This window comes from Sylvia atricapilla, chromosome 2 (assembly GCF_009819655.1).
Source record: "Sylvia atricapilla isolate bSylAtr1 chromosome 2, bSylAtr1.pri, whole genome shotgun sequence".
NCBI classification, from domain to species: Eukaryota; Metazoa; Chordata; class Aves; order Passeriformes; family Sylviidae; genus Sylvia; species Sylvia atricapilla.
This window is the reverse complement of record NC_089141.1, coordinates 23,742,323-23,767,778: the sequence shown is the minus strand read 5'-3', so window position 1 is coordinate 23,767,778 and position 25,456 is coordinate 23,742,323. Positions and strand designations below refer to the sequence as shown.

The window sequence follows — 25,456 nt, the reverse complement described above, 5'->3', positions numbered from 1 at the left end:
GCTGACCTCTGCAAGCTGACATGCTGTGCCAGGGGCAAGCGTTATAAATATGAGTGAACCCAGCAGCCCTTTATGGAAACCATGACCCAGGCTGCAGCTCAGGGGTGCTGCCAGGTGGTACTTAACTAGGAACCTCAGGTTAGAAAGAAAAGCCAAATCATACTCTGGCATAACACCCTGCTAGCCCCAGGCTTGGAGAGACACAGCTACTGCTTTTTCCTTCAGGAAAGCATTGGCTACATGTTTTTGGGGTGTTGGGCGGTTTTTTTTCTTTCTTTCTTGGCACAGAGCTGGTGCAGAAGGCTGCTGCTGAGGTATCTTCCTGTTAGCAGGGCTTCTCTGAGCATCTAGCCTACCCAGCTGGAGCTTCTGCTTCCCAGCCTCTGTTTCCCAGCCTTCCACAGCAGGCACAGCCAATGGGCCAGTGCTCTGTCCCAAGATGAAGAGACTCTTCACCAAGGCAAGCCAATGTTTCTTCAAGAGTGGGTGCCCATTTCTAAGGAGGGGGCAAAAAGATTCAGAAGAAGCTGCAAAATGTTTCTGCTGCCCAAATGTTTCTGCTAACCACATGAATTGTGGGGAGTGGCTGATTTTCAGTATGGCAGAGACATTTTTTCCATAAGGCAGAGATTTCTTACGAGGGCATGTAGTGATAGGACAAGGGATGGTGGCTTTAAACTGAAGGAGAGTAGGTTTAAATTACATATTTGAAAGAAATTCTTTGCTCTGAGGGTGGTGAGGTACAGGTTGCCCAGAGAAATTCTAGATACACCATCTCTGGAAGTTCTCAAAGCCGGGCTGGATGGGGCTCTCAGCATCCTGGTCTAGTGGAACATATTCCTGCTCCATGGCAGGAGTTTGGAACCAGCTGGTCTTCAAGGTCCTTTCCAACCCCGACTACTCTGACTCTGTGATTCTTTTAAAGGCCTCTTCCCATCATCAGCTTCAGCAGCAGTTTTCAGCCATGCCTAAGGAGGGGGGTGAGGTCTCCAACTTTTTGCTAAATTTCCACCGTATCATCCTACGGTTTGTGATTTTCAGATCCTTCTGTGGCTCTTCATGACATGTTTTATGCTATTACCCAAACATTTTTCACTTTGATATTGAAACAGAAATGCTTTAGTAGAGAAGCTTTTCTCTCTTCTGTGACTGCAGGCAAAAACTTGAGCAGAGGCACCCTGAAGTTGCCAAAGAAAGATCTCACAAGCAAGATCTCCATATTTCTAATCTGACTTAATGATCCAAGGGAAGGGGATGCTTGAGTCATTACCTCTGAATTATTGGGAACACTGTGTAACTGTACCCCGGCTACACACCAATATCCATGGTGGGTTTGCTGCCATTGGGACTTATTCACATAGAAGAATTCGAAAGATTTGTAAAATTTGCCTGGCACCAAAACAAAAACAAAAACAAAAAATCCGTGCCTAAAGCATGCATAATGGACTGCCTGGAAGACTCCTGGACTGCCTGGAAACTTATTCATCTCAGAATTGCAAGTGCCTGATGAACTGACTTTTTAAAGAGACTCGGGGCCATCCCAGACAGTATGAAACCCTGTTAGAGGAGAAGAAGGTGGTAAAAATGGAGCAGAAATTCAAGAGCGGCAAATCTTCTCTGTCTCCTTACAAAATTCAGGAGAATTCTAAGCTTGTCTGGCTCATCATTCGAAAGGAATTATGTTCCTGGTGGTACAATGAGCTCACCCCAGTGCTTCCCAGCCCTTCAGCTGTGCCCCAACAGGCGTCACTGTCCAGGCAGGGGAGGAGGAAGGTTCTGAGGGGCAGCACAAGAGGCCGGGAGCAGAGGAGAGCTGAGCAGCCACTCCACTGAAACAGGTGTAAATCTGCTGGGAACAGCTCCGTCAGCAGCAGCAGGCGCCACGCCACTAAATTAAACACCCCTCCAGTCATCAAGATGTTATTAAATATGCTGCTGCTCTCATGGCTAGGAGAAGCCAGAGGTGCAGGTGTCACCCCAGACCTGTCCACCCCAAATGGGTGTGCTCCATGTGGGATCCTTCTTTTAGAGGCTGGCCCCACAGAGCTGGGTGGAAGCAGTGCCAGTGGTTAATGCACACGTGCATGGGTGCATGCAGACAGACACATGGACACATGCTCAGAGATACCAATCGTGGCCAAGGCTGGGCAAAACCACCTCTCATCAGTCAGCTTAAAATTGCTCTGCAGTGATCTGCACTGACATTGATGTATTTTAGGAGTTTATATGTCAAACAAAGGTTGAAGGTCCCAGCACCAGATGGGTGCCAGACCCCTTCTTGCTCCCAGGTCCTGCAGAAGAGAGGACGGGCAGGAGCCCACTGCAGGCGGCACTGTGGCCAGGGCTCTGTGGGCTGTTTTGTTCAGCATGACTGGAATAGTTCTGAGTCACAGCTGGAGGGCCCCAACTCATTGTGATTACCAGCAAAGCAAAGCTTTTACTAACCAGCCTATGGCTGTCAAATGCACAAAATTCTCCCATCCCACTGCTACATGCAGGAAGCCCTCCAGGGAGCCTCTCCACCTTTTCCAGGGTGAGTTGCATGTGAACAAATACAACCCTGCTCCCACAGGCTGGCAGAGCTTCCAGCCCAGCTGGGAGGGGTGGGCAGGTCACTGCCTCTGTGTCCTGTTGCAAACTCTCTGCCACCTTTTCCAGTCCACCTCATGGGTTCCCCAACCACCACAACAGGTTGTCCTCAGGTGTCCCTTGTCAGACCTCTGCATGAAGCAACAGCCTTGTCTCCTTCCAGAATTTCTCTTAACACTTTTCATTTTCAATTCATTTCTTGCTTTTCCCCTCCCGTTTCAATACATGCCAATAGGCATGTTTCCATTTGGCCACAGTGATGTCTTAGTAAAATCCTTTCGTGCTGTGTAGGGATTATTAGCTCATTAAGAGGTAACTGTCCCAATCCTTCTGGGACAGTCCCAGTTTTGACCTTCTAAATTACTTTTTGACATGTATAAGTCACAGGTGCCAGACAAGATCCCAAAGGCAGAGAGATGCAATGATCCCCCTAAGGTGGCACAGAGCAACTTTGCTTTGGGGGACAAATGCCTAAAAAACACAGGATTTTTTTGAAATGCCTATGTGTGCTAGGACACCTGGACTATCTTGTTGATCTCCCCTTTATGACTTCTATATAATATTGTAGAAATGCTTTTGTCTGTCCTGTATTTGTTTTTCCTCATCAAAACCAGTGTCTTGTGAGTCAGAAAGGGTTTATAGCATCCTCTTACACAGCAAGTCTCAATACACTGCAGTCAAAGTACTGTCAGGTACTGTACAAAGATCTCTGGAAGTTTGTAACAGGTAAAAAAGGGAGGGAGTGCCAATGATACAGCTCCTCTGCCTTGTACTTGCTTGCCCTCACTGGCATGACTGCATTAGAGTACAAGCAATGCAAAGCATTAGGACTTAACACTTTTCAGGACTGGAGGGAGAGAGAAGTAGGTTGGTTTTTTTTTCCACTGCAGAGCTTTTCTTAGGATGACAGTGTTCCCCTTAGTCTCTTTAGGAAGGTTCATTGTGTCTCTGAGGCTCCCGCCCTGGTCATAGCAGTACGCTGCAAGTGATTACCCACTGTGACCTTGCTTGGCAAGCTGGTGGCAAAAGGCATATTTTCTGGATACTCCTATCTTGCAAAACATACAAGGTCTTAGAAGCTTGAAAAGAGATTAGCTAAAGCAGAACCCTAAATCCTGAAACCCTGGAAATAAAGGCTCACTGAAGCATTTGCATCAGCTGTGGCTGGGGACATCTTTAATTGTGTGAGATAGAAAGGACAGTGAAGGTGAGAACAGCAGCATGGAGTGTGGCTGCAGAGGCCAGGAGGGAGGAACAGCAAGTGTATATCCCTAACTTATAATGCATATAGGGCAAAAAAAATCAAGAAGAAGGAAATTTTTATTTATCCCACCGTGCATTTCTGCAAGCCTGAATTGAAGGGACAAGGTTGTACTGTTTTGAGCTCTGTTACTGACTGTCTATTCCCACAAAATTGGAAGAAGTAAAGTAAAATCTTACTTCAATGAATGTTAGAGGTGATTTTGCAACCTAAATCCCTGGAGCTAGGATTTTGCTTGATGGATGCACCCAGAAAGCCAACAGTAGTGAATAAACCGACAGTGTTTCCTCTTAATTATCTCTTTGCCTCAAGTTTCGGGCCAGTTCTGAAGGCTGTTTGAACAACATGGGCACCTGTCAGGGTGGACAGACAGTGAGCCCTACCAGTTCATTCCTCAGAAAGATTTCATGGAAATATCTCTGGGATAGTTAGCTGCGGGAAAGCATTGTACTTGTTTCTTGAGACAGGGCTAAGAGGTGCAGCAACAGAGTAGATGAAGGAGTAAGTGGTTAAGTAATCAGAGCTGGGAAGGTTGAACCTTGCAGTCAGCTTATATCAGAGACTAACAGAAGCTAGCTTTGCCAGGAAGTGAGATATCTGAGCTGAAAGGCAAGTGTCCCAGGATTTAGTTCAGACCATATAATTCCCTCGTATGACACTGCCCACAGAAACACATGTGTTGAAGCCACAGGCAGTTAAATGGGATCAGGAAGACACTACACTATGCACAAAGATAGCACAAAGTATTTGCAGTGAACAGAAGAGTGCAACATCTGAAGTTTCACAGAGAAGCCTGTGAAATTTCTTTGCCCCTATCACCCTTCCCTCCCATGTGGAACTGCTATTGCTCCTACCCTGTGAAAGAGGATCTGACACACAGAGAATATTTATGCCAGTGTCCTGTAGAAATGGGCTTTCAACAAAACTCAAGTTCCTCAAAAGCATAGGGTCTGCACACTGTACTTTTCTTGACCATGAGCCTAGCCCAAAATTCCAAATTTAAAACATTATCTGAGGGTGGATGGACACGCTTTGAAATTCCAAGGAGTTTTGCTTCTGGGATTGAGATGAGCACATTTCAGTTTGCTGCTGTTAGCACCAAGAGAGATGATGAAGAGAAAGGCACAATACTTATGGCCTTTGTCAGGTTGTGGGAGCATCTGCTTCAGTCTCAGCTCTGCTATTCCCCAGGGAAAAAAACAGTGCAGCTCTGCTCAGATTCAAGTGTTTAACTGCTGTTCTGAACATCCCAAAACACATGAATCCAGGACTTCAGATGTGTATTGGCAGGACTGCAAGGAGAACATATGCTTTAACTGAAGTTTATTGGAATTAGGAATTTTGGGTAATTGAGGCAGTTGTTCTGACTTTGAGGAATTCACTGTTACTTCTGGTGAACAAGGTGTCTTGAATTTCATATAGATGCAGCTAGAGCTAGAAGACCACAGAAAATGTCCCCTAGATTTAGCCCTAGCAGCCCCACTGAGGTTTTGAGTGGAGCCACAAAGAGATAGACTCTCTAGTGACCACGACACCTAGGGTTGGTCTGCTGGAAGAATTCCCTTTCCTTGCAGAGGTGAAGCCTAACAATCACAAATATTTGCTACTTATGCCACAAGCAGATAAACAAGATTCATGTGGGGCTAATGAAGCAACAATTTTTGTGACTATAAAGCATTTTTGTTCCTTTTTTGATAGAAAAAAAGGAGAAAATGAAAATTTGATTATGTCTATTTTTAGGCAGATTAAAAGTTTTTTTCAGACTAGTGAAAAAGTGCATCAAAAATAGCTTGAAGCTATCAAAGTGGAGCAATTGCTGAAGATCTACAAGAATAAAGGAGGTCAAGAGCCTCATAAGCCAATTTTTGAAGGAGCTGTGAATGTTTCATTTTTCACACCCTGTCTAATATGCTCCTGCTTTTAAAACCTTTTGTGATGCCAGTGAAGCCTGGTCCTGCACCTCACATCCATGGGGGTCCTTCAAAGGCAAGCAACCAGCCTAATGTATGCCTAATCATACAAAACCACAAACTTGGTTTTGTGTTTTACATCCTAAACACTCAACATAAACTTAGCCAGCCATTGCCACCCACTGTGACACAAGTCTTGTGTCTCCCACTGAAAGCAATCAGACTGATTCAGACTTACCTCTCCCTCTAAAAATGCCTGTCCCTGAAGGCTACCTCTGAGAAGTGTATTTTGGAGGCTGTCTTGCTTTGGCTTTTACCCAGATTCCTCAGGCCTTGTCATTAGGATTTTAATTTGCCAGCAATTGTTGAACTTCTGAAAAGGCTTTGGAAATAAGACAGATTTGGAAACTATTACCCAGAGGGTTTCAGTCAGTATGTTGTGGGCTGTTCAGGTGGGAAGTGAATGCTGACATGGAAGTGGAAGGATGTGTGCTCCTAAATGACCCAGGAGATGTGTTTAATTTGCCCAGGAAAGTGTTCTAGTCAACATCCCTGGGGTATTTAAAAGACATGTAGATGTGATGCTTAGGGACATGGTTTAGTGGTGGACTTGGAAGTGTTTGATTAGTGGCTGGACTCAATGATCTTAAGTCTTTTACAACCTAAATGATTCTATGATTCTGTAATTGCTAAGTGGTGCTCACCTTTTGCCGCAAATGTTGAAATAATCCCAGACATAGAATTAAATGAAAACAACTGCATTAAGAAGGGGTATTGTCTCTTCCCTGGCCTGGATGGAGGAAAGCTGTGATGGAGCAGCATGCAAAGAAAAGACCTGATAAGGCCACTTGTCTGCACATCACTTTGGCAGGGGGAAGGGAGCCATGCCCCCTGTCAAGCTCTTCTCTGCCAGCCCCTCAGCAGGCCTTTTCCAGTGGATCCATGCCAGCCCCAGGGCTGGCTTGTGGCCAGCTGGCCTGCCTCCACCTGCCTGTTGCTGCCAGTCATGGGTCAGAGGTGACACCGTGGTCAGGGGAGGGGAAGAGTGGGGGGACTGTGCCTCTGAACTGCTCTCCCCCAGCAGTGCCGTGCAGGTGATACAGCAAAGCAGCAGCTGGTGCTGAGCTCCCACAGAAGGAGGAACTCATCACCATCCCTGGGGCATGAAGACGGAGGAATACGTAGGACAGCTTGCTGGAAAATGCAAGAGGGTTAAGAACCTGCTCCAGTCCAGAAGGCAGGTCCCAGAAAGAGCAGCTGGCAGCGATGGTGCCATCTGACCATCCTCTTGAGGAGAGCCCTGCTTCCTGCCCCAAGACACTGGCTGGGGCACATGCCTCCCACCCGACAGCTCCCGTAGCACGATAAGGTTTAACCACTCTCCACTAACATGTGTTGCATGGGAACTGCTGTAAAAATGGGAGGCTGCAGCAAAAGCTTCCCTCTGTTTTTGGATTACAGGTCCAAGGGCCAGTAATTCTCTTGCTGCCCCACAAGCTGAGAATGTGCTTCGGAAAGCACCTTGAATGTCAGCTAGTAGCTCCAAATGGTGCTTCAGGCAGGAGAAAGAAGTCCCAGGAGTGTTCACCTCCTTTGGTGCTGAGGAAACAGGACTTTTCCTCTAGTGGTGCAGATGAGGATCTGAAACTGTTTAACCTGAAATCTGTTACCAAAAGCCTAATCACTGTGATGCCCAAAGGGATGTAAAGAGAGATACCCTTATTATAAATTGCAGTAAATACCTTCTATTTTTGTCAATTCCTAGTAGGACAGCCTGTGCCTGAGTTCCCTGTACAAGTGAAGTCTGTCCTTTCTCAAACCCTGCTGCATATTCCCAAGGACTGACATCTTTCACTCCCTCCCTCTTGCCCACTCCCTCTCTCTCAGATGATGCAGAGTGCCAGCAAGTCCCTCAATGGTGTCATATCTGTCCTTTTTATTCATTGCAGGGTTTATTTTTAGCCTGAAACAACTGCTTCCTAAAAATGGAGTTCCTAATGACACGGGAGCTGGACACAGCTATGTAAGGTATCCAGGGCTTGGCCTGACAGCTTCTCCCGTCTGTCTCTCTCTTTGTTGTGAGTACAGGACAGCAAAGTTTGCTGCTCCCCACCAGCCTTGCAGAGTTTGGGCTCAACACTAAGAAAGCAGCAAAGAGAAACTTAGAGAAACCAGGAAAAACTAAGTTCAAACTTCACCTGGGGTCTTTGGTCTCCCTCTCTTCTCAAATTAAGAAAGAGGGGGCCACTTACCAACCCTTTGCTGCACTCCAAAGGTGCCCCTATGAAGGCAATTTGCTGGATCCTGGCAGGTTTTTACCTGCTTTTCTGCTGCAAGGCAGAAGAGGGACTGAACTTCCCTACTTATGATGGGAAAGACCGAGTGATCGACCTGAACGAGAAGAATTACAAGCAGGCACTGAAGAAGTATGACATGCTCTGCCTGCTCTTCCATGAGCCTGTGAGCTCAGACAAGGTCTCCCAGAAGCAGTTCCAGATGACAGAGATGGTCCTTGAGGTAAGTGCTGCTGCATGTCGCAGTCGGGGTCAGTACCACAGCACTGCTCAGAGTTGTGGAGAGCAGCCACAAAGACAGGACAGTCAAATGGTCTCATGCAGGGAGATTGGGCATCAAAAAGTTTGTTTAGTTGGATTTCAGTTAGCCCCTGCCTGAATTCTGCAAATCCCAGGAAAAAGCCTCTTTTGTGCTCTTCTCAGTTTGCTGGGAAATAGTTTTTCTGGATTGTCTGTCAGGCAGTAGCAAGTAACCTTGCAAACCTCATAAACATGAACTCAGCTCAGCTGAGCTTTCCCAAATCTCAGCACCTGAGTCCATAGTTTGAAATTTTTTGATCCTTTCTCATTCTGTGTAAGCCAGTATCCCGCTTGGATTCTGGATTGAGTCCCATTTTTATCCCACTAGGAGCAGTCAGCCAAGAAACCTTATCAAGCTGTGCAGCAAACGGGTGTCCTAGCTCCCCATCTCAAAAGCTCCCTGTTGGTGCAGCATTAAATCCCTTTTTGTTTTTCTGACACTTGGTTGCCTGCTTGGAATCAGTCTATAGCTGCTTGTTAATGCAACTATTCACTTATGTGCTGGAAAAAGAGTGTTGTTAATTCTTGTGTGAATGAGTGATTTATTAATCCTCAGTAAAATAAATCATGGTAAAAGTGACAATGTAGATTTGTAGCATTCTTTCTTGTAGTGTAGCTGTAATCTAAGGAATGATACAGCTTCAGGCCTCAATTGTTAGGTGCATGTTTCTTACCAGGGGCTTGCAAATACTCCCTCTTAACTAAAAGACATATTTGAAAAGAAAGTGAATTCAGAATTGCAGAAAAAGCACTTCATCTTTATTTATCTGATCCAGAAAGAAAATGCATTGGACCCCTGAGAGCATAGTAAATGTGAATAAGAAAATATGCTTGCTGAGGGCTAGGACCCAAAGAAGTCCACTGTCAAGTTCAAGGTCTGCTGATCTCAGCAAGCCTGATCACTGCCAGAAAGAATGATCCAAAAACTAACCAGATTTTACTCACCTGTCAGGCAGTGGTTACTTTCTGCAGGTGAGTGATCAAATAACATTTGACAAAGAAAAGAAAAAATTAATGCTTGAGCTCCAGCTGAAATGAGTATTGTTGGTAGTATAATCACATTGTTGTTTAATAGGATAGCTACTTTGTAGCTTGATAGGTGTCAAACAGTTACTAGATACGTATTTATAGAAACCTGACAGAAGCATGTCCCATCCCTGGAAATGTTCAAGGCCACATTGTATGGAGGACTGGGCAACCTGGCATATGGAAGGTATCCCTGTCCATGGCTTGGAACTGGATTATCTTTAGATCCCTTCCAACCAGCCATTCTATGTTTCCATGACTATATGGTCTGATGTCTACCATCAGTTTGAGTCCTCATGACACCATTACCCACACTAACAATGACCAATGTCAAACGTGCAACAACTGTAAGACAATCTGGCTTTAAGCTTTTACTTTTTAGGATTGGATTCAGCCATGAGTACATTAGATTAGAATTCTGGTGGTTTATTTGGTTTCCAATTGCTCTCTGCTATGGACTTCTTATGTGACCTTGGGCAAGAGACTGAGGGTTAGACCTGCAGCAGACTTTACATAATTGTAGTGCTCCCTAGTGCTCAGCTTCTAGCTAACCGTGCCATGCATCAACTGGCACTTGTGGGTTTGACCTCAAAATTTCCAAAGCACTTGCAAGGCTGATTCAGTGCATATATCACAGTTTCAGGACAGTCCTTGCCCTGGACTGGGAACTGCAGCAGCAGCAATCTGACAGCCCAAGCACAAGAGAAATCTGCAGACTGAGCACTTCTTTGCTTCTGTCACCCAGAAGGAATCAGAAGTGGAGAGGGTCTCAGAATGCAACAGAGAAGATCTGTTTATACTGCATAGAACACAGGTCAGCATGGTGCTACTCCTCCCAATTTCTGTACTAACTCCACCATGGGAGCACTCAGGAAAGGAGTGGGCAAGCCAGGTTGTAATCTGCTCCTTCCTGTGAGAGCATTCAACTCTCTCAGTTCAGGCCATAATGTGTTGTGCCACAGGGGGTCACTTCATTTTCCCTGTCAGAGCTCATTCAGCTGCCGGACTTCACTGCACGTTCCATCAGCACAGGTAGAAGGAAAGAAATGTCTGCAGTGGATCCTTTAGTGAGCTGTTTGCCTGTGAGATGAGCTGCCTGGGATCAGTATTCCTTGAAGCAGTCAGCAGCTGAACCCAGCTCTCTTGTAATTTGAGCAAGTCTTAGAGTAGTGAGCTGCTCTGTAGACACAGGAGCAGTGACAGGGCTCTTCTTCCAGCCAAACCTGAAAAAGTTCACTCAGGAAGGCTTTACATATCTAATTTCAGTAGAGGGATCAGGATTTTTGAGTGCTGACGGTCCTTTACACCTGAAACTACATATCTAAGAAGTAAATACTCCAGCCCTCACTATTCCCTGCCAGCTGGCTTGGGAGGTTCCCAGCACAGGGTGCTGCCTGTAATAAGATGGTCTTTTCTAGAGCACCTCATGTTTTTCCATCTTATTTTATTGACAGTTTTCATGCTGTTTCACATTGGGACATGCTGCTTTCACAGCCTGGCAACACACTGTGTCTTTAGCCCCCTTCCATACAATGTCATCAGTCTCCGTCCTTAGGAATAAAAGTGAGCCTCCATCTAACACACAGGCTTTGTCTGAGCTGGTGGTTAAGGGCTGTTACATCCGATTGTCTCATGGACATGCGTGGGTGAGCACATGGGCTTAATGAATTTATGTCCAGAAAACCTCCAAATAGTCCACTCTTTCTGCTTCTCTCATATGTGCCTTGTAAGAAATGTACAATTCCAAAGATCAAAGAAATAAAGAATTACCTTAGACACCAAAGAAAAAGCAAGAGAGATCCACCATGGCACCTTGAAATATGTAGCTCATCAGTAACAAGCTCTGACTGTGACCTCTCCCAGGAGTGAAGAACACTTTCTCTTAACTGGGTCCTTTGAAATTCCATGGGGGTTGAGCGCATATAGCAATGTTTCCTTTTTTCAGGGCACTTTCAGAGCCTTTTCCCCTCCAAGGCTCTGCTCTTCACAAAACTTGCAATAACTTCATTATGTCTGATATCACTGACTCTGGAAAACTTGGTTGAAAAGGGCAAATAACTAGAAAATTTATTAGGGAAGCCAGCTGATAGACCGGGGAGAGAGAAGAGAATCACAAGGCTCTCATTTACTTAGGAAATCAAACTGACAACCTGATACCACATGAGTAAAATTAAGCACTTATTTAAGGACTTTACTAAACAATAACTATGTACAGCAGACCAAGAAGTGATATGATAAGAAAAATTTCCTTCCCAAGAAAAAAGAGTAGCATTTCAGACTGACTGACACTGTTGAAAGCTGAGGGTGTACACCTACTATCACCAGAAAAGGGATGATGTCATCAAGCTGATATTGCATTTGGCACAGCCCGTGGGGGTGTTCAGCTCCCTGTATCCAGGTGTATGGATCAACAAATTCCCACGCAGCCCAGGGTCACTTTCCAGTTTAGAAGGGGAATGAAAGTGTTGATCATTGTGAAGCAGACCTAACAGCTCTTGTGACCTGCACTGCTGGGTGCCACCTGGTGACAACAGGTTCCAGGGACAACTGAACCCCTCTGGGAGTAAAAGCAGCTTCTTTGGACCATCATTTGTTCATGACAACAGCTCCAGTGGAGCGGTGCCAACCCCCCAGGTCCAGATTGGAAAGATGGAAGCTGTTGGTTTGGTCTGTCAGGAAAAATAGCCAAAGGAATGGCTGGAGGTGCCTACTGCTTTCTGGCTATGATGGAGAAGAGTTGGGGAAGACAACCCAGGACAGAGATATCATAAGCACAGTCTGTTTTGCAGCTCAGGTTAAAGGGTTCCTTTCCTTTATGTACCTTTCTCCTCTGACTCCACTCTGCATCACTGGCTACCTGCACCTTGAGTAGGAAAAGCCTCCATACAGGGCAATGCAGAGTTTGATCCAAGCAGTCCCAGAGATAACAGTAGCCATTTCTACACCATTTCTGCTGGTGATGTTTGTGAGAACTCTGCACTCTCCATGAGGTGGGCACAGTGAGGAAGAAACAGCCAAGCAATCACAGTAATTGTTTAACAGACAAGTAAAAGAAAAAGCTACTTGAATTAAATGGTCTCAGCTTTAATGAGGAAAAGTTAAAAGGGGAAAAGATCAAAGCAGTGAAGATGAGAAGTATCTGTTCTGCTTTTCTTCTCTTCTCTATCTCCTCTACCATATTTCGCCCTGTCTCATACCATCACTTCTAAGACATTCTCCCTTCTCATCTCTGACTCTCCTAAATAGGGGAGTCTGGCCTTCCAGTGGGCCAGCCCCTGTCTCTAGGAATCATGTAGCAAGAATAAATGAGCACTGGTGTTAGGGGCTTTCCTTCTGCACTTGAGAAGCTGTCTCCAGCAGCTGAGGGGTTCTCAGTATCATAGCAGGCTGCCTGCAATGGACTCTGGTATCCTCTTTCTGCTGAAACTCCCTCAGTCCCCGCTCCTCTGCCATTCTTCCCTTGCCATCTGTGTGCATGTGTAATATTCTTAAAAAAGAGAGGCTCATCAAGCCCAGATATTTTAGTTCCTTCAATGCAACAGTGCCCCTGGACTGAAAGATCATGGACAACTGCCCTAGCACAAATTAGTCTGGTAAGAGGAAAGAGAAGAGGGGTATGGTACTCCCCTCTCCAGATAAGGCCTAGGATCAGTCCTGCCTCTAGCAATAAATGGCAGAACAAAGTTAAACACCTGAACATATCTGGCCAATTCTGTAACACATGGAAACAAAGCCAGTAGCTCCCCATGGTGTAAAAGGGAAAGAAGGATTCTGAGTCCAGTAAAAGGCAAGGGTTAAACTGTGTGTAAGCTCCACCTTGTAATTCGTTTATTTCCAAGTGCTGAAACTACTGCAACTTCCAGATCAGGATGGAAAAAGTAATACAAGATCAGCTGGTTTGGAGGTAGGTTCACTCATATGTTCTTGAACTCTCTTGAGAGCAGATATTCTCATAAGAGTTCAGAGCTATGTAATACATAGCAAAAAGTCTCTCTCTGCTTCTGATGCAATGCAGAATAAAATTTTACCAGTTTAGGTCTGTATACTTTATCCCAAAAATCCATAGGAACCAGGAGATGAGACTCTACCTTATCCCCATCTCTAGGAATATAAATATAAAATCTTAAAATATATATAAAATATCAGTAAAACTAGAGATATAAACCCAAGCCCTTTCTTTAAGCACCCTTTTCTGTTTGTTTCTCAAATTCGTATTTCAGACATTTTCTTTGAAAATGGCCATGTTTATGGGACAGTGCCTCAACATAATTTAGTGCTGAGGTATGAGTATAAATATGGATATACAAGACGTGTTCAGTGAGTGTCACAGAAATTCTCAGTTCTCTGGGTCCCTACAGAACAAGTCCTCAAGGTGAGATATGAGGGACATCTGGCTGGATGGGTATTTGCAGAAACTCACAGTGCAAAAGCCTGTAATAAAAGAGGTGTTTTTGCTTCTATACCTGCAAAAGAAATGGCTTCCACTACAGATAAGTTAATGTAAAAAATAAGGAAAGGAGGAAGGAAAAGAAAAAGAAAAGGTGTGCATTGATTACTTCCCCTTTGAGGCCATGTAAGTAGGTCTCAACTCATCAACAGCCAGCAGCGTACTGGTTTTTAGCAGTAGCACCCAGGGGGATTCCACTCACTGATATGCCAGTCCCAAAAACAGGTTACAGAAAACTACCTGCTTCACAGATGAGCACATTGACATCTAGAGACAACTGTGTTCCTTGATCTTTCTGTATAAGTGTGGCAAAAATAAGTTCCAAGGCTGAATTACCTGATATTGCCATGTTTCTTTCTTTGCAGTACCTCTGTCAGTTCCCAGTAGTGACTTTGGATGGGCTGCATGAGCAGCAGCTCTTATAAGACCCCACTTTCACAGCCATAACTGTGTTTTGAAAGGCACCTTTCTCATCTGCTAAATTATGATTGGGAGAGGATTGTACTGACATGAGTTCTTCTGACACGAGCAGAAACTAGCTGTAATTCCAAGATCTAAAGAATGCAAATGTCTCCTGGAGACATGGCAGACCCCTGTGAGCTTGGGCTTGCTTTGCTGGCAGAGTACAAGGCCAAGTCTGCTCAGGTTTTGTGGCCTTTCTTGGCCCTGAAGTATGGAGCTCTTATCACAGTCCAGCTGTTGCAGACAATCTCTGTAGGTGTGATAGAATCATTGAACAATTTAGATTGGAAAATACTTTAAAGATCACTGAGTCTAACCATTAACCCAGCACAATGCACCACTAAACCATATCTCTGAGTACCACATCTACATGTCTTTTAAATACTTCCAGGGATGGACTCCTCCACTTCCCAGTGCAGCTGTCCCAGGGCTTGACCACCCTTTCAAAGAAGGAATTTTCCCTAATATCCAATCTAAACTTCCCCTGGTACAATTTGAGGCCACTTCTATTCAAGGCCTCAAGCTTCATGGGGACTCAGAAACTTCTGAGTCACTCTTCTCTTCAGAAATGGAATTGAGGAAAAATGTGGAAAAGCCTATCCTCTTTGGCTTTGATGTCCTGCCATGCTATTCAGGTTCCCCTAAAAGTGCCAACAAGGGTCCCCAGTGTCTTTGTGCTGGGCTGGTTCTCAGGAGGCAGGGTCTCACTTTTGTATAATGAGATGCCTTTCATACAAATGCAGAATGGTCTGGATTTGAAGGGGCTTCTAAAGATTACCTAGTTCCAACTCTCCTGCCATGGGCAGGGACACCTTCCACTAGATGAGGTGTGACTTCCTCTTCAGAGTGGGTCATCACACCAGGTTGCTCAAAGGCCCCTCCAGCCTGGCCTTGAACACTTCCAGGGATGGAGCATCCACGTTTTCTCTGGGCAGCCTGTTCCTGTGTCTCACCAGGCTCCAGTGGAGAATTTTTTTCTTGGCCTTATCCTGAGTGAGGGGCCCAGGAAGGGCTAGCTTGAGCTCACACTCACCTACTCAGTGGACATATGTGGTTTCATAGTTACCACTTCAAGTTCTCCGCCCTGGACCCTGACATTTCTCAGGAGCTGACCAGAGGCTGGGGCAGTTGTTGCTCCATGAGGCAGACTGGGTAGAGGCGGCCATACCATGCTCACCCACCATGACCTTACTCCAGAGCCTCATCTGCCAGTGCCCTTCATCTAAAACCAAACAAATCAAAGTCCATGACTGTCCTTCCTTTGTTCCTGACCTTCATTTGTGGGAAGAGTGGAAAGGGGATATGGTAATTCTTTTTAAACACCCGGGAGGGAGAAGAGCTATTTAAGCGCAAAGCCTAAGGACAAATGGGCTATGAATAAAACAAGTCTGGAACTACAAAGTCCCTCATCACCAGAGGAGGAAGGGGAGAACAGTCCAATGGGTTTTAAATGGACACTGCCTGCTTTGTGACAGAGATTGAATGACACGATTCTGAGTCTTGATGATCAAAGATGTCCTTTTGCAGCCTCTGTCCCTAAATAACAGGCAACCAGGCACAAAATCCATGCCCTAGGAAAGAAGTGACTTAGCAAGGTCCAAGTTCTTTTTTTTTTTTTTTTTTTTTGTATTTTCCGTTTGCACATTGGGATTTACCTACATACATGAGAAAAAAAAATACAAAAAATCTTGCCCAAGGAAATAGAGCGAGCAGCAACCAAGAACTCAATTCCCAGGCAGTCACTCGTCCCTCCCCGGCACCCCAGAGGGTCAGCGCTCCCTCCTGAGCAGTGCTGATGGTGCTCATTCCTGCGTGCTCTCTGACACAGCTCCGGTGAAGGCCAGCTGCTGTACATGATATGTTCTTTTTCTGGGAACGCTGTCCAGCCCTGGCAGGAGACACTGCCGCCAGCTAGCAGACCTCTGACACGTCGAACCCAGTGCAAGGAGGGCTGTGTATATTTAAAGCTTTCCTCAGTTCTTATTTCTCTCGGCTCACTCCTTGAGGAAAAGGTCTTTCTTGTCTCAAGGACCATTCTGTTGCCCCAGGGCCCTGCCTGGCTGATCCTTTCTTTGGATGCAGAATGGGAGCTCACAGCTCTCATCTGCAGCATCCTGGACTTTCTTGGATTTCAGAGGTGCAGGCTTACACTCACTTGGGTCAGAAACTGGACAAATCTGTCTTGTTCCTGAGAGCCAGAGGCATGGAAATGACATAGGCATGTGTAGGTGAACAGGCTTAATACCAAACATGCCTCCCTCCTCCAACACCCACTAAAAGCACTCAGCTTTCTGCCCTGCATGGGTTTCACAGCAACTTCCAGCCTTCAGTTTCAAAGCAGCTTTTCTGAGGTCAGAAAGAGAACCAGGAAGTGACAGCCTCACTTTTGTCAAGGACAGCCCCCAAACTACACCATCAGTCTCTGTTTTGGAAGGAGCATCTTAGTGGTGTGGCCCCTGCCCAGTCCCAGACCCCTGGGGCAGCACACACACACACAGAGACACACACACACACGCCCCTGTCTGCCCTTGACGTGCAAGTTGCACAGCTGAGTTGTCAAAACATCTGCGATGTGGTGCCAGCAGGGACTGGCTGGGAGCAGTGGCAGGTGGCCCTTGCACCCATGGGTGCTCGGTGGCACGGGCACCAGCCTCGGTTAGCTCACGGCTGGGGAGGCTGTGCTTTGGCTTGCAGCTAGCTAAAATTAGGGATGCCAGGAGCAGATAAAAATACAGCCCTAGCTATGTGAAACCTTTAGAGAGGCAGCCAAAGAGCACGCTGCCGTATGTCTGACCCCGCTGAGTGGCTGCGCAACAATTAAAGCTCCAGGGCAGCATTTTTGAGGCATTACCTGTGAAAGCCAGCTCTGAGGGAGTGACCTTTGCATTTTCCATATTTGGGGACTTGCCTTTTAGTCGAAGGAGCAGTGATCCCTAGGAGGGGAGGTTCAACCTCTCCAAGCAGCTCAGGTGGTGGAAAAGTGTAGTAAGGTGGGACCAGCATACTCTCCTTCAGTCCCCACTGCCAGCAAAGTGACTTTTCTAGTGGCAGCTTCTCAGCAAGCTTCTGGCCATTCTCTTTGATCACCACAGTGCTTCAGGACAGCCTGAATTATGGAAAAGCCTAAGACATTACTAGCATGGTATGCAAGGGGATGCTAGTCAGGACAGCACAGCATTAGGAATGAGAAATTAACAACCTCTGTTCCCAAGAAACTGCCCGATGTCTCAAACAGAGTGGCCAACTGTAGCATGTAGGCGGGGAGTCCTGAGTAAGGATTCAAAACTTCTGGGGTAATACACTAAAAACTTGCCATCTCCTCCTGCTGTTTCTGAAAATAAAAACCTAACATTTGGGGATATACAATTATCATCATTTCATCAACCAGTTTCTGATCATCAGCATCAACTGCAGCATTAAAGAGAGTAGGAGAGAAGCAGCAGAGGACTGTAGATTGCTTTGGAGGCTTTTTCTCATCATGTCCTGTTGCTCTTCTCCCTGCATTGCTGGAGTTTTGTTCTTCCTCCACTGCTAAACAGCAAAACAGATTAAGAGAAGATGGTTAAGAGAAGTATACTCATGATGGCTTTCAGAGACATCCAAATGCCCCAAGCCCCCATCCTCCCAGCCTGAGCAGCTGAGAAAGATGAGCCTTACTGTCTGTGGGAGCTCTGGGCAGGTGCTAGAGAAGTGGGAAGAAAATCCAGGCCAGAATGCCATAATGTTATTTCATAATGAAAATTGACCATCCTGAGAGAGCCACTCCTCCCATCCCCATTTTTAACCTTCTCTAAAGGATTTTCTCTGCCATTTAGCACCAAAAAAGTTTGGCACAATCAGTGGTGCCTGCAGCTGGAATAGGAGAATGGTCAGGCAGACAGTGACATTTCTGCTGCTGCATAACCTAGAATTTCAAAATTACCCTATTCGACTTCTTAAATCTTCCAAAACTTCCCAGCATCACACCTAGGTTCAGATAGGTATAGTGGGTGTAAAGCTGAGATGTTGGGCAGGGAGTTGTGCCTTTCCATATCCATTATTCTGAGTGCCTGTAACTGCTGACACCATCCAGGAGGATAGGGTTCTTGCATTCTTGGTAGTACTCAAACTTCACTTTGGGCTGTACCTCTCACACATCCCAGAGGGCCATTTGCCCCCTCATGCTCATCCAAATTCAAGTATGGTTATTACCTGAGGGAGGAATGCTGCCCAACCTACACCTCCTTTTCCCAGTGCTGCACAGTGCCCAGCTTGGGATCCTATGGGTAGAAAGTATGCATTGTGAAGACTTCGTGTGCATGAGAGTAAGTCTGTAAAATGTACATGGGACATGCACTTACAACCTACTGGGCTCTTTGCTCATGCTGTCAGCCATCTCTGACAGCCCAAAGCTCCTGCTCTACCTCAGAGACTGCATGGTCTGTTATGTCCAGTTCTTCCAGGGCAGTTCTTCCAGTTCTTCCATGTCTCCGTGCAGCTGTTGAAGCTAAATTACATGCTATAGAGATAGAGGCTGACACAAAGGCAAGGGCTCTGGCTGGCCAAGACTTCAAGCAATATGAATTTAAAAGCAGGAGGAGGAGGAGGGGCTGTGCTCTTAGATTACAGATGCCTCTGTCCCAAGGTCCTGAGCCAAGAGGATTGTCAAGATTAGAAACATTATCTGCATTCAAATCCCACTAGCATTATGGAATCAGAAAATACTGTAAGGGGATATATAAATGCTTGATACTGTAATGAGTAGGGGGCAATTAGCCAAACTGCTGTGCCTCTGGCATACTCCATATTTTGCTGCCTTTTTGAGGTTCAAATATAGATGTGGGAGTGTATCATCATCTATGCACAGGTTAGACTCACCTGCTGGAGTGGAAAGCAGGGAAAGCAAGGCCAGGAGCAATGCCCAGCCCATGCATAGCTTGCACTTGCAAAAGCCACCATAAACATCCTGCAAATTCTCCTGCCTCCAGCCTCTGCCACAGTGGGAATGGCTCCTGAAAGTCTCATGTTGCACAAAGATCTCCCTGTTGTGAGACCCAGCTCTGGAGAGCTCAGGCTGTACTGTTCTCCTCATTGTCTCATTGGCATGAAGGTCCCTGCAGAGGAGGCAGGCTGCCCACTGAGCTCCCACCTCTGTCCCCTCAGGCACACTGACACACCATACACAGGCACTCTCCTACATGCCCAAACTGTTGCACATCTCTGGGGAAGAGCCTTTTCAGAGGAGCACCTCCAAACACTCATACCCACCATACATACACCTCCAGGAGACAGTCTTGCTAGACACAGTCACACAAGCCCTGCCACACAAACAGGGACACCTCCAGCATTACTGAGACCATTTTTGACCATTGAGCGCTCCCACAGTCTCACACAACGGGGCTTTCATCACATCACCCACGTTTTCTTGACACTTTTACTCTTTCCCAGCAAGCTTCCATGCTCACATCTACAAGAGCTGCACCCACACCCCTCTGAAGAGCGTGCTGACGTACATGACTCCTGATCAATGCCTCCTCTCTTGCACACATCCCTGCTACATCCAACCACTTGTCTGTAGCAGGTGTTGCAGCTTTTCTGCATATTTCTGACCTTCAAACACCCACAAGAAACCCTAACCACCTCCTGTGTGCAGGAGTCAAGAATTAGTGGGCTTAAACTTCCCTGACGTTGCCTGACACATGGCTGACATAACTGTAAGTAACTAAATCAAGTATGGATGGACATGACTGAACAAGCCTTCTTCCGATGGCCATTCTGTGTTTTCCTCGGGTCACAGAGCAGCCAGAGTGTCAAGTCGTGATTCCCAGGAATCTCTTACTGGTGTACACAACCACCAGCAAGCAGGGATGTGCTGACAATATCCCAGAAAGCTGATGATCCTAAAGGCTCCATCCTTTTGTCCAGTCAGGGCAAATCCCCATAATGGGAAACAGAAAATCTCCTACCACCACTCACTTGCAGTTGTCTAGAGAGCCCATGAGAGGTGTCCATCTCTCATTGAAAATATGGGGTTCCAAGGTGTTCCAAGGTGGCCTGAGTCACCAGGTAGGACACCAAACCAGACCAGTGCCTTATCAACTTAATTAATGGATGTGCAAATGCAAACCAGTGCTCTGCCCCTTTCAGGCGGTGTCCACTGTAAGCACAAGCCCTGAACGTCCAGCCTTACCTTTATCTCAAAGCACTGGCAAAGAGCCAGGAAGCAGCATCGACACCCCTGTTTCCTGTGTAACACAGGCACCCCTTTTGCCTCCCATGGTGGCATTTGCCCCTAAAGACAACAGAGCAGGTGGCTGCAGGATGATCAAAGTTGCAGCAATGCTGTGGTGGTTGGTGGAGTCTGTGTCCTCCTAGAGGGCTTTGGGAAAGGCCTGAGGATGTGTAATTGGTGGAAGGGAGAAAGCAACTACAATCTCCATCTCTCCCTTTTGCTCAAGCAAGGTCGCTGAGCCTTGATCACCAGGGTGTGTGCCACCATCCCCCAGAATTTCAGGGACAGGCTGTGCACTGATGGCACAGGGAGCTAGCTGGCCCCATGACACCCCGTTGCACAGGCAAGGTGGCTGCCCTGCCACTTTTTCTCCCCAATGCCTCTAATTACTACTCTCTCTCACAGAGGCCTGGCACTAGCAGAAGCTATTTATAGCAGGGGAGCCAAGGGACCACGTGGCCATGGTGGCAGCACCGCTGGGTGACATTCAAACTGGCTTTGAGTCTGGGGGAGGAAGCCAAACTGAGCTGGGGCAGGGCGGGAGCTTCCCCATAAATCAACCCACCATCTCTCTGGCTATGGCTTTCTTCTGCCCCCCTCCAGCCTCCTGCTGCCAAGCACTGACAGCTATGCCCTAATAGGGACATTCCTGCCCCAGAGGCTCCTGACCCCTCATCTCCATCATCCCCCCACCCTCCGGCAGGGCTGGGAGGAGGAACAGCAAGAAGACCATCAGCATCAAAGGCATTTGTGCAGCAGGAAGGGAGAGGGAGGAGGAGGCTCTTACAGTTGCATTCTCAGAGCATCATTACTACCTTGTAGGGTCTCTAGTATGCTTATGGTGGGGCTGTCAGTCATCCAGTGCATAAGTGGATCCATTTACCAGGGTCACTACATCTCCAGGAGCCAATTTAGAATTCACAGGGTCTCGCCCAGGGTCGCTCTCACCACAGGGCGCTTGCAGAGCGTCTCTCCTTTCCTCACATATCTATTTTCACAAAACAGGCAGGAACTTGATATCTTCAAGAGGCCCCTTCATCAAAGATGGTGGGAACAGGGTGCAGTGGTTTTGTATAGCTGTGAGAAGGTGAACATGAGCATGGCTGGGCTTAGATGCATTTCTTTAGTAAAAACAGAGGACCAGGATCTGGGGGCTTACTGAAGCCTGGACAGGAGGCATGACTTCAAGCACTTCATAGGAAAAGGAGCCTGCTTTGGCCACCCCATAACATGCATGGAGAAAACATGATGCTGCAGAGTCCTGCACTCACTGCTGCCTGGCACCATGCACTTCCAGAGTTAAAATGTCTGTGGTGCCCACGTCACACTCCCCTGCAGGAGGCCACCAAGGCACCACAGAGGAAACAAGTTTTGCTCTGTGCTGGTGGTACAGGACTTTATTCCAGCCACCCCCCGCTGCTCTGGTGTCCCCAGTTCACTCAGGAGCCCTGTCCTGAGGCCAGTGTCAAACAGCAGTGAACAGCACACAGTAGTGCCAGCAAACTCCCTGCTGCAACACAATGGGAAGAAACCCAACCCTTGTGACCTCTGGGTTATCTCAGCAGAGAGGCAGCATGTGACACATCCCACCCATTGGTGCTGTTCAACAGCAGAATATGGGTCACTTGTGTCTGTCTTGTCATGCTAGCAGGGCATGATGCCCTTTAGCTACCCTGTGGTGTTTAACACTATTAATGTTGAGCTCTCTGCTTTCTCCCACAGCTGGCAGCTCAGGTCCTGGAGCCCAGGAGCATTGGCTTTGGGATGGTGGACTCCAAGAAGGATGCCAAGCTTGCCAAAAAGTTAGGTGAGTCCCAGGTCTGATGTCCCTGGAATGTCCCATCTCTGGGAGTGATGTCCAACAGGCAGCCCCATGGAGGACAGCCAAATCCTTGTTTCCAGGATGGGGAGGATGATGGTGGCACCTGCACACTGACCACCTGCCACCCCAACAGGGGCAGGATCGGGGGTGGGGGTGAGGATGAGAGAGACAAGCCAAGACCCTTCCAGAAAAAGCGGTCTGTCCACCAAAACAAACCAAACCAAGAGAAAAAGAGAGGCAATTCATGCTGTAATGATGACAGGGTGTAAGTTCACAGCTTTCTGTGCAGAAATTGTAAATAGGTGCCATGGAGTACCTTCCTGCTCTTCCTACACAGAGATAAGACCAACGCAGCAGTGCAGAACCAGAACATATGGGGAAAACACTTAGTCCCCCAAATGTCATCAGCCCTATGACACAGTGACTCCATCAACAACTGGGGCAGCCACAGCCTTGCAATGGCTTGGTAGTCAGGTGCCAATCATTCTATCTTGTTCCCCACAGTGAAAGAGGAAATCTGCTCTAAAGGTGTCAGGCTGCTGCATTGCCCACCCTTGGACACCCTTCCAGGGGCTGGCAGTCCCTTCATATTTCAGCCCACAAAGCAGTACAGAAATACTGTGTCACATTAATACAACAGTACACAAATATACCACTAAACCTAAGGTTTAATCATTCTGGACTGTAATTTTCTTTCCTAAATTACAGGCTTTCCTAAATTAGACTCATTAGTGGGTGCTAATGGGAGCTAAACTAAAGACAAGAGCTTCTGCCTCTCCAAGAAGGAACAAACTACCAACCTCCTTGGCCAGTGGTGCCCTGCCAACCTACATTGCAGGAGGCCAATGCTGTTGATTTTGGAGCCTCCAACAAGGTTCTGTGGCACTCAGAGCTCAGTCCAGTGATACAGCATTGAAATCTGTCACCCTGCAGTCTGTGGTATCTCTATCATTGGTTTCTAACGCTTTTGCCAAGGCCAGCTAAGCCTCAGACAGTTTGAAGCTCACTTTCAGGTCACGGGTGACGCTCACATAGTTCAGTCTTCTCCGGACACTGAACACAACCCGAATCAAAATCCATTTTCCATATAGTGACAGGTTGTTAAAATCTGAGCTGTCAGTTAGAGCCCAGTATTTAGTGCAAGATAGACAGCCAAACTAAAACAAGTTCCTAGTGCAGAATTTTTCCAGCTGAGACCAAACTGTGACCTGAATGAAAAGTTCAACATTTGGGAAGAATTTCGCACCAGTTGTAGCTGAAGTCTGTTCCCTGTGTCATGAAACATCAGTCAGAGAATTACTTAGTTGTTTCCAACTAGACCAACACAGAAAACTGGCAATTGCATTTTCCCAGGAGGAATTGCTGGGATAAGAAGCAAGACACTCTGCACAAAACATGCATTTAACAACATGTTAACCACTTATTGTTTCGTCTCTTTGTCTTTCAGGCTTGCTTGAAGAGGGAAGTCTCTATGTCTTTAAGGACGAGCGGTTGGTTGAATTTGATGGAGAACTGTCTGCAGATGTCTTGGTGGAATTCCTCTTGGATGTAAGCACAAATAAGCTCAGAGCTAGATAAAATCCCTCAGAGAAGACCTTGCAAACACTTAGTTTGCTAAAAAACCAAGTGTGCCTTTGTTTGAAATCTCATCCCTGCTATTCACAGGTAGAGATGGCATTTGGCATGTTCCCCAATACCTGTCTGACCATGAGTTCCCAGGAAAGGTGGTACCCTTATATGCCACTACACACTTTATATCTTAGAGGCAACCTCCCCTCTTTCCTATTTACAGACTATTTGAATGGAAGTCAGCTACAATCCATATAACTGACTGCTGTTCAGCCACCTCAGTTAGCAAGCTTGTGTGCAGACTTTGCCATTTGCAAAATCTTTCATGCTTTTTCTTTCTTTTTTTAAAAAAGAGCTATTTTCAAAAAAAGACTATCCAAGAACTAGGATTCTCATAGAGCAACTAAAAAAAGCTCAGTGCATTGAAAAAGTTTATGTTGCAAACTATTTGCCCATTTCTAGGCACAAGCAACATATCATCTCTTCAGTGAACTTGCCAAATTGCACTGCCACGAGTGAGAGAAGATCATGATCTTAGAACTAAACAGTTTGGGATCATTTTGTGCATGGGCACAATGATGTACTCACCTTTGTGCCTAAATGCAAAAGCGATGCTGAATCCCACATCTACACATTGCACTTATCTTTATTTACATTTTATTCCTAGGAGAGGCAACAGACTAAACCCATAGTCTTTGCTTTATAAATGAAAACATTTTGCAGTGGCTTGCCTTTCCTTTGAAGTGAGGCTTTCTTTGTAAGTGGCCGTGCAGTAATGCAGATAAGGGAGGTCAGGTTTGTTTCCCAGGGTGGCAGGTTGCCTACATAGTCACCTGTGGTTAAAAACCGCTGGTGAGGAGAGGCATGGCCAGGGAATTAAAACAGATCCCTAGGACCTCAGCTCTCCCATGACAATGTCTGTGGTTATGTGCTTTGGCTATTGTGACCGAAACACATGCAAGTGACTTCACGGTCAGAAATGGGCATCTGTCCCATCAGGGCCACAGACCGGGCAGAGCTTTGCCATGGCCCTGCAGCAGTGGGATCCCAGGTTCCCATGGCTCAGGCCACTACGGCAGCAGGAAACTGCACATGCTGCTGCGGGCACAGCAGAGGCACAGCCTCACACAGGAACATGGGTCTCAAGGATACTGTAAGGCACTTCATGAGGTTTTGCTTGCTATGTCATGGAGTGTGTCACTGAAAAATCATGTTCTGTGAAAAAAGAAAGAGAGCAAGGATTTCTGGTTTTCTGTTTTCCGCTCAGGAAGAAAAATACCTGGCAAAGCAAGGAAATAAAACCAGACAAACCAGACATGTCTGTGGTGTCTTGTCAGCCTGATCTGAAAAGTAAAAGAAACTCAGAGGTTCTCCTCTGTAGGCAGTGGCTTACCTGCCTTTTTTTTTTTTTTTTTTTTTTTTTTTTTTTTTTTTTTTTTTTTTTTTTCCTTCTAGTGAAAGCACACTTGATTTATACCACTATTTCTGGGCAAAATAATCTGACTGAACCTTTTTACCAGCAGTAACTAGTTAAGAAAAGAGAAACAAAGTTTGGATCAATGACA

General features: G+C 46.4%; 1 protein-coding gene across 1 annotated transcript in view; it reads left to right on the top strand.

The window, feature by feature from the left end:
* Positions 1-7,794: 7,794 nt before the first annotated feature.
* The window catches only part of CASQ2 (calsequestrin 2), a 33,610-nt gene continuing 15,948 nt past the window's right edge, over positions 7,795-25,456 (top strand). Inside the window, exons 1-3 of the mRNA XM_066340996.1 lie at positions 7,795-8,277; positions 22,223-22,307; positions 23,770-23,870. Coding sequence (XP_066197093.1) covers positions 8,044-8,277; positions 22,223-22,307; positions 23,770-23,870 — 420 coding nt within the window. The 5' untranslated portion in view covers positions 7,795-8,043. The remainder of the gene's footprint in view (positions 8,278-22,222; positions 22,308-23,769; positions 23,871-25,456) is intronic.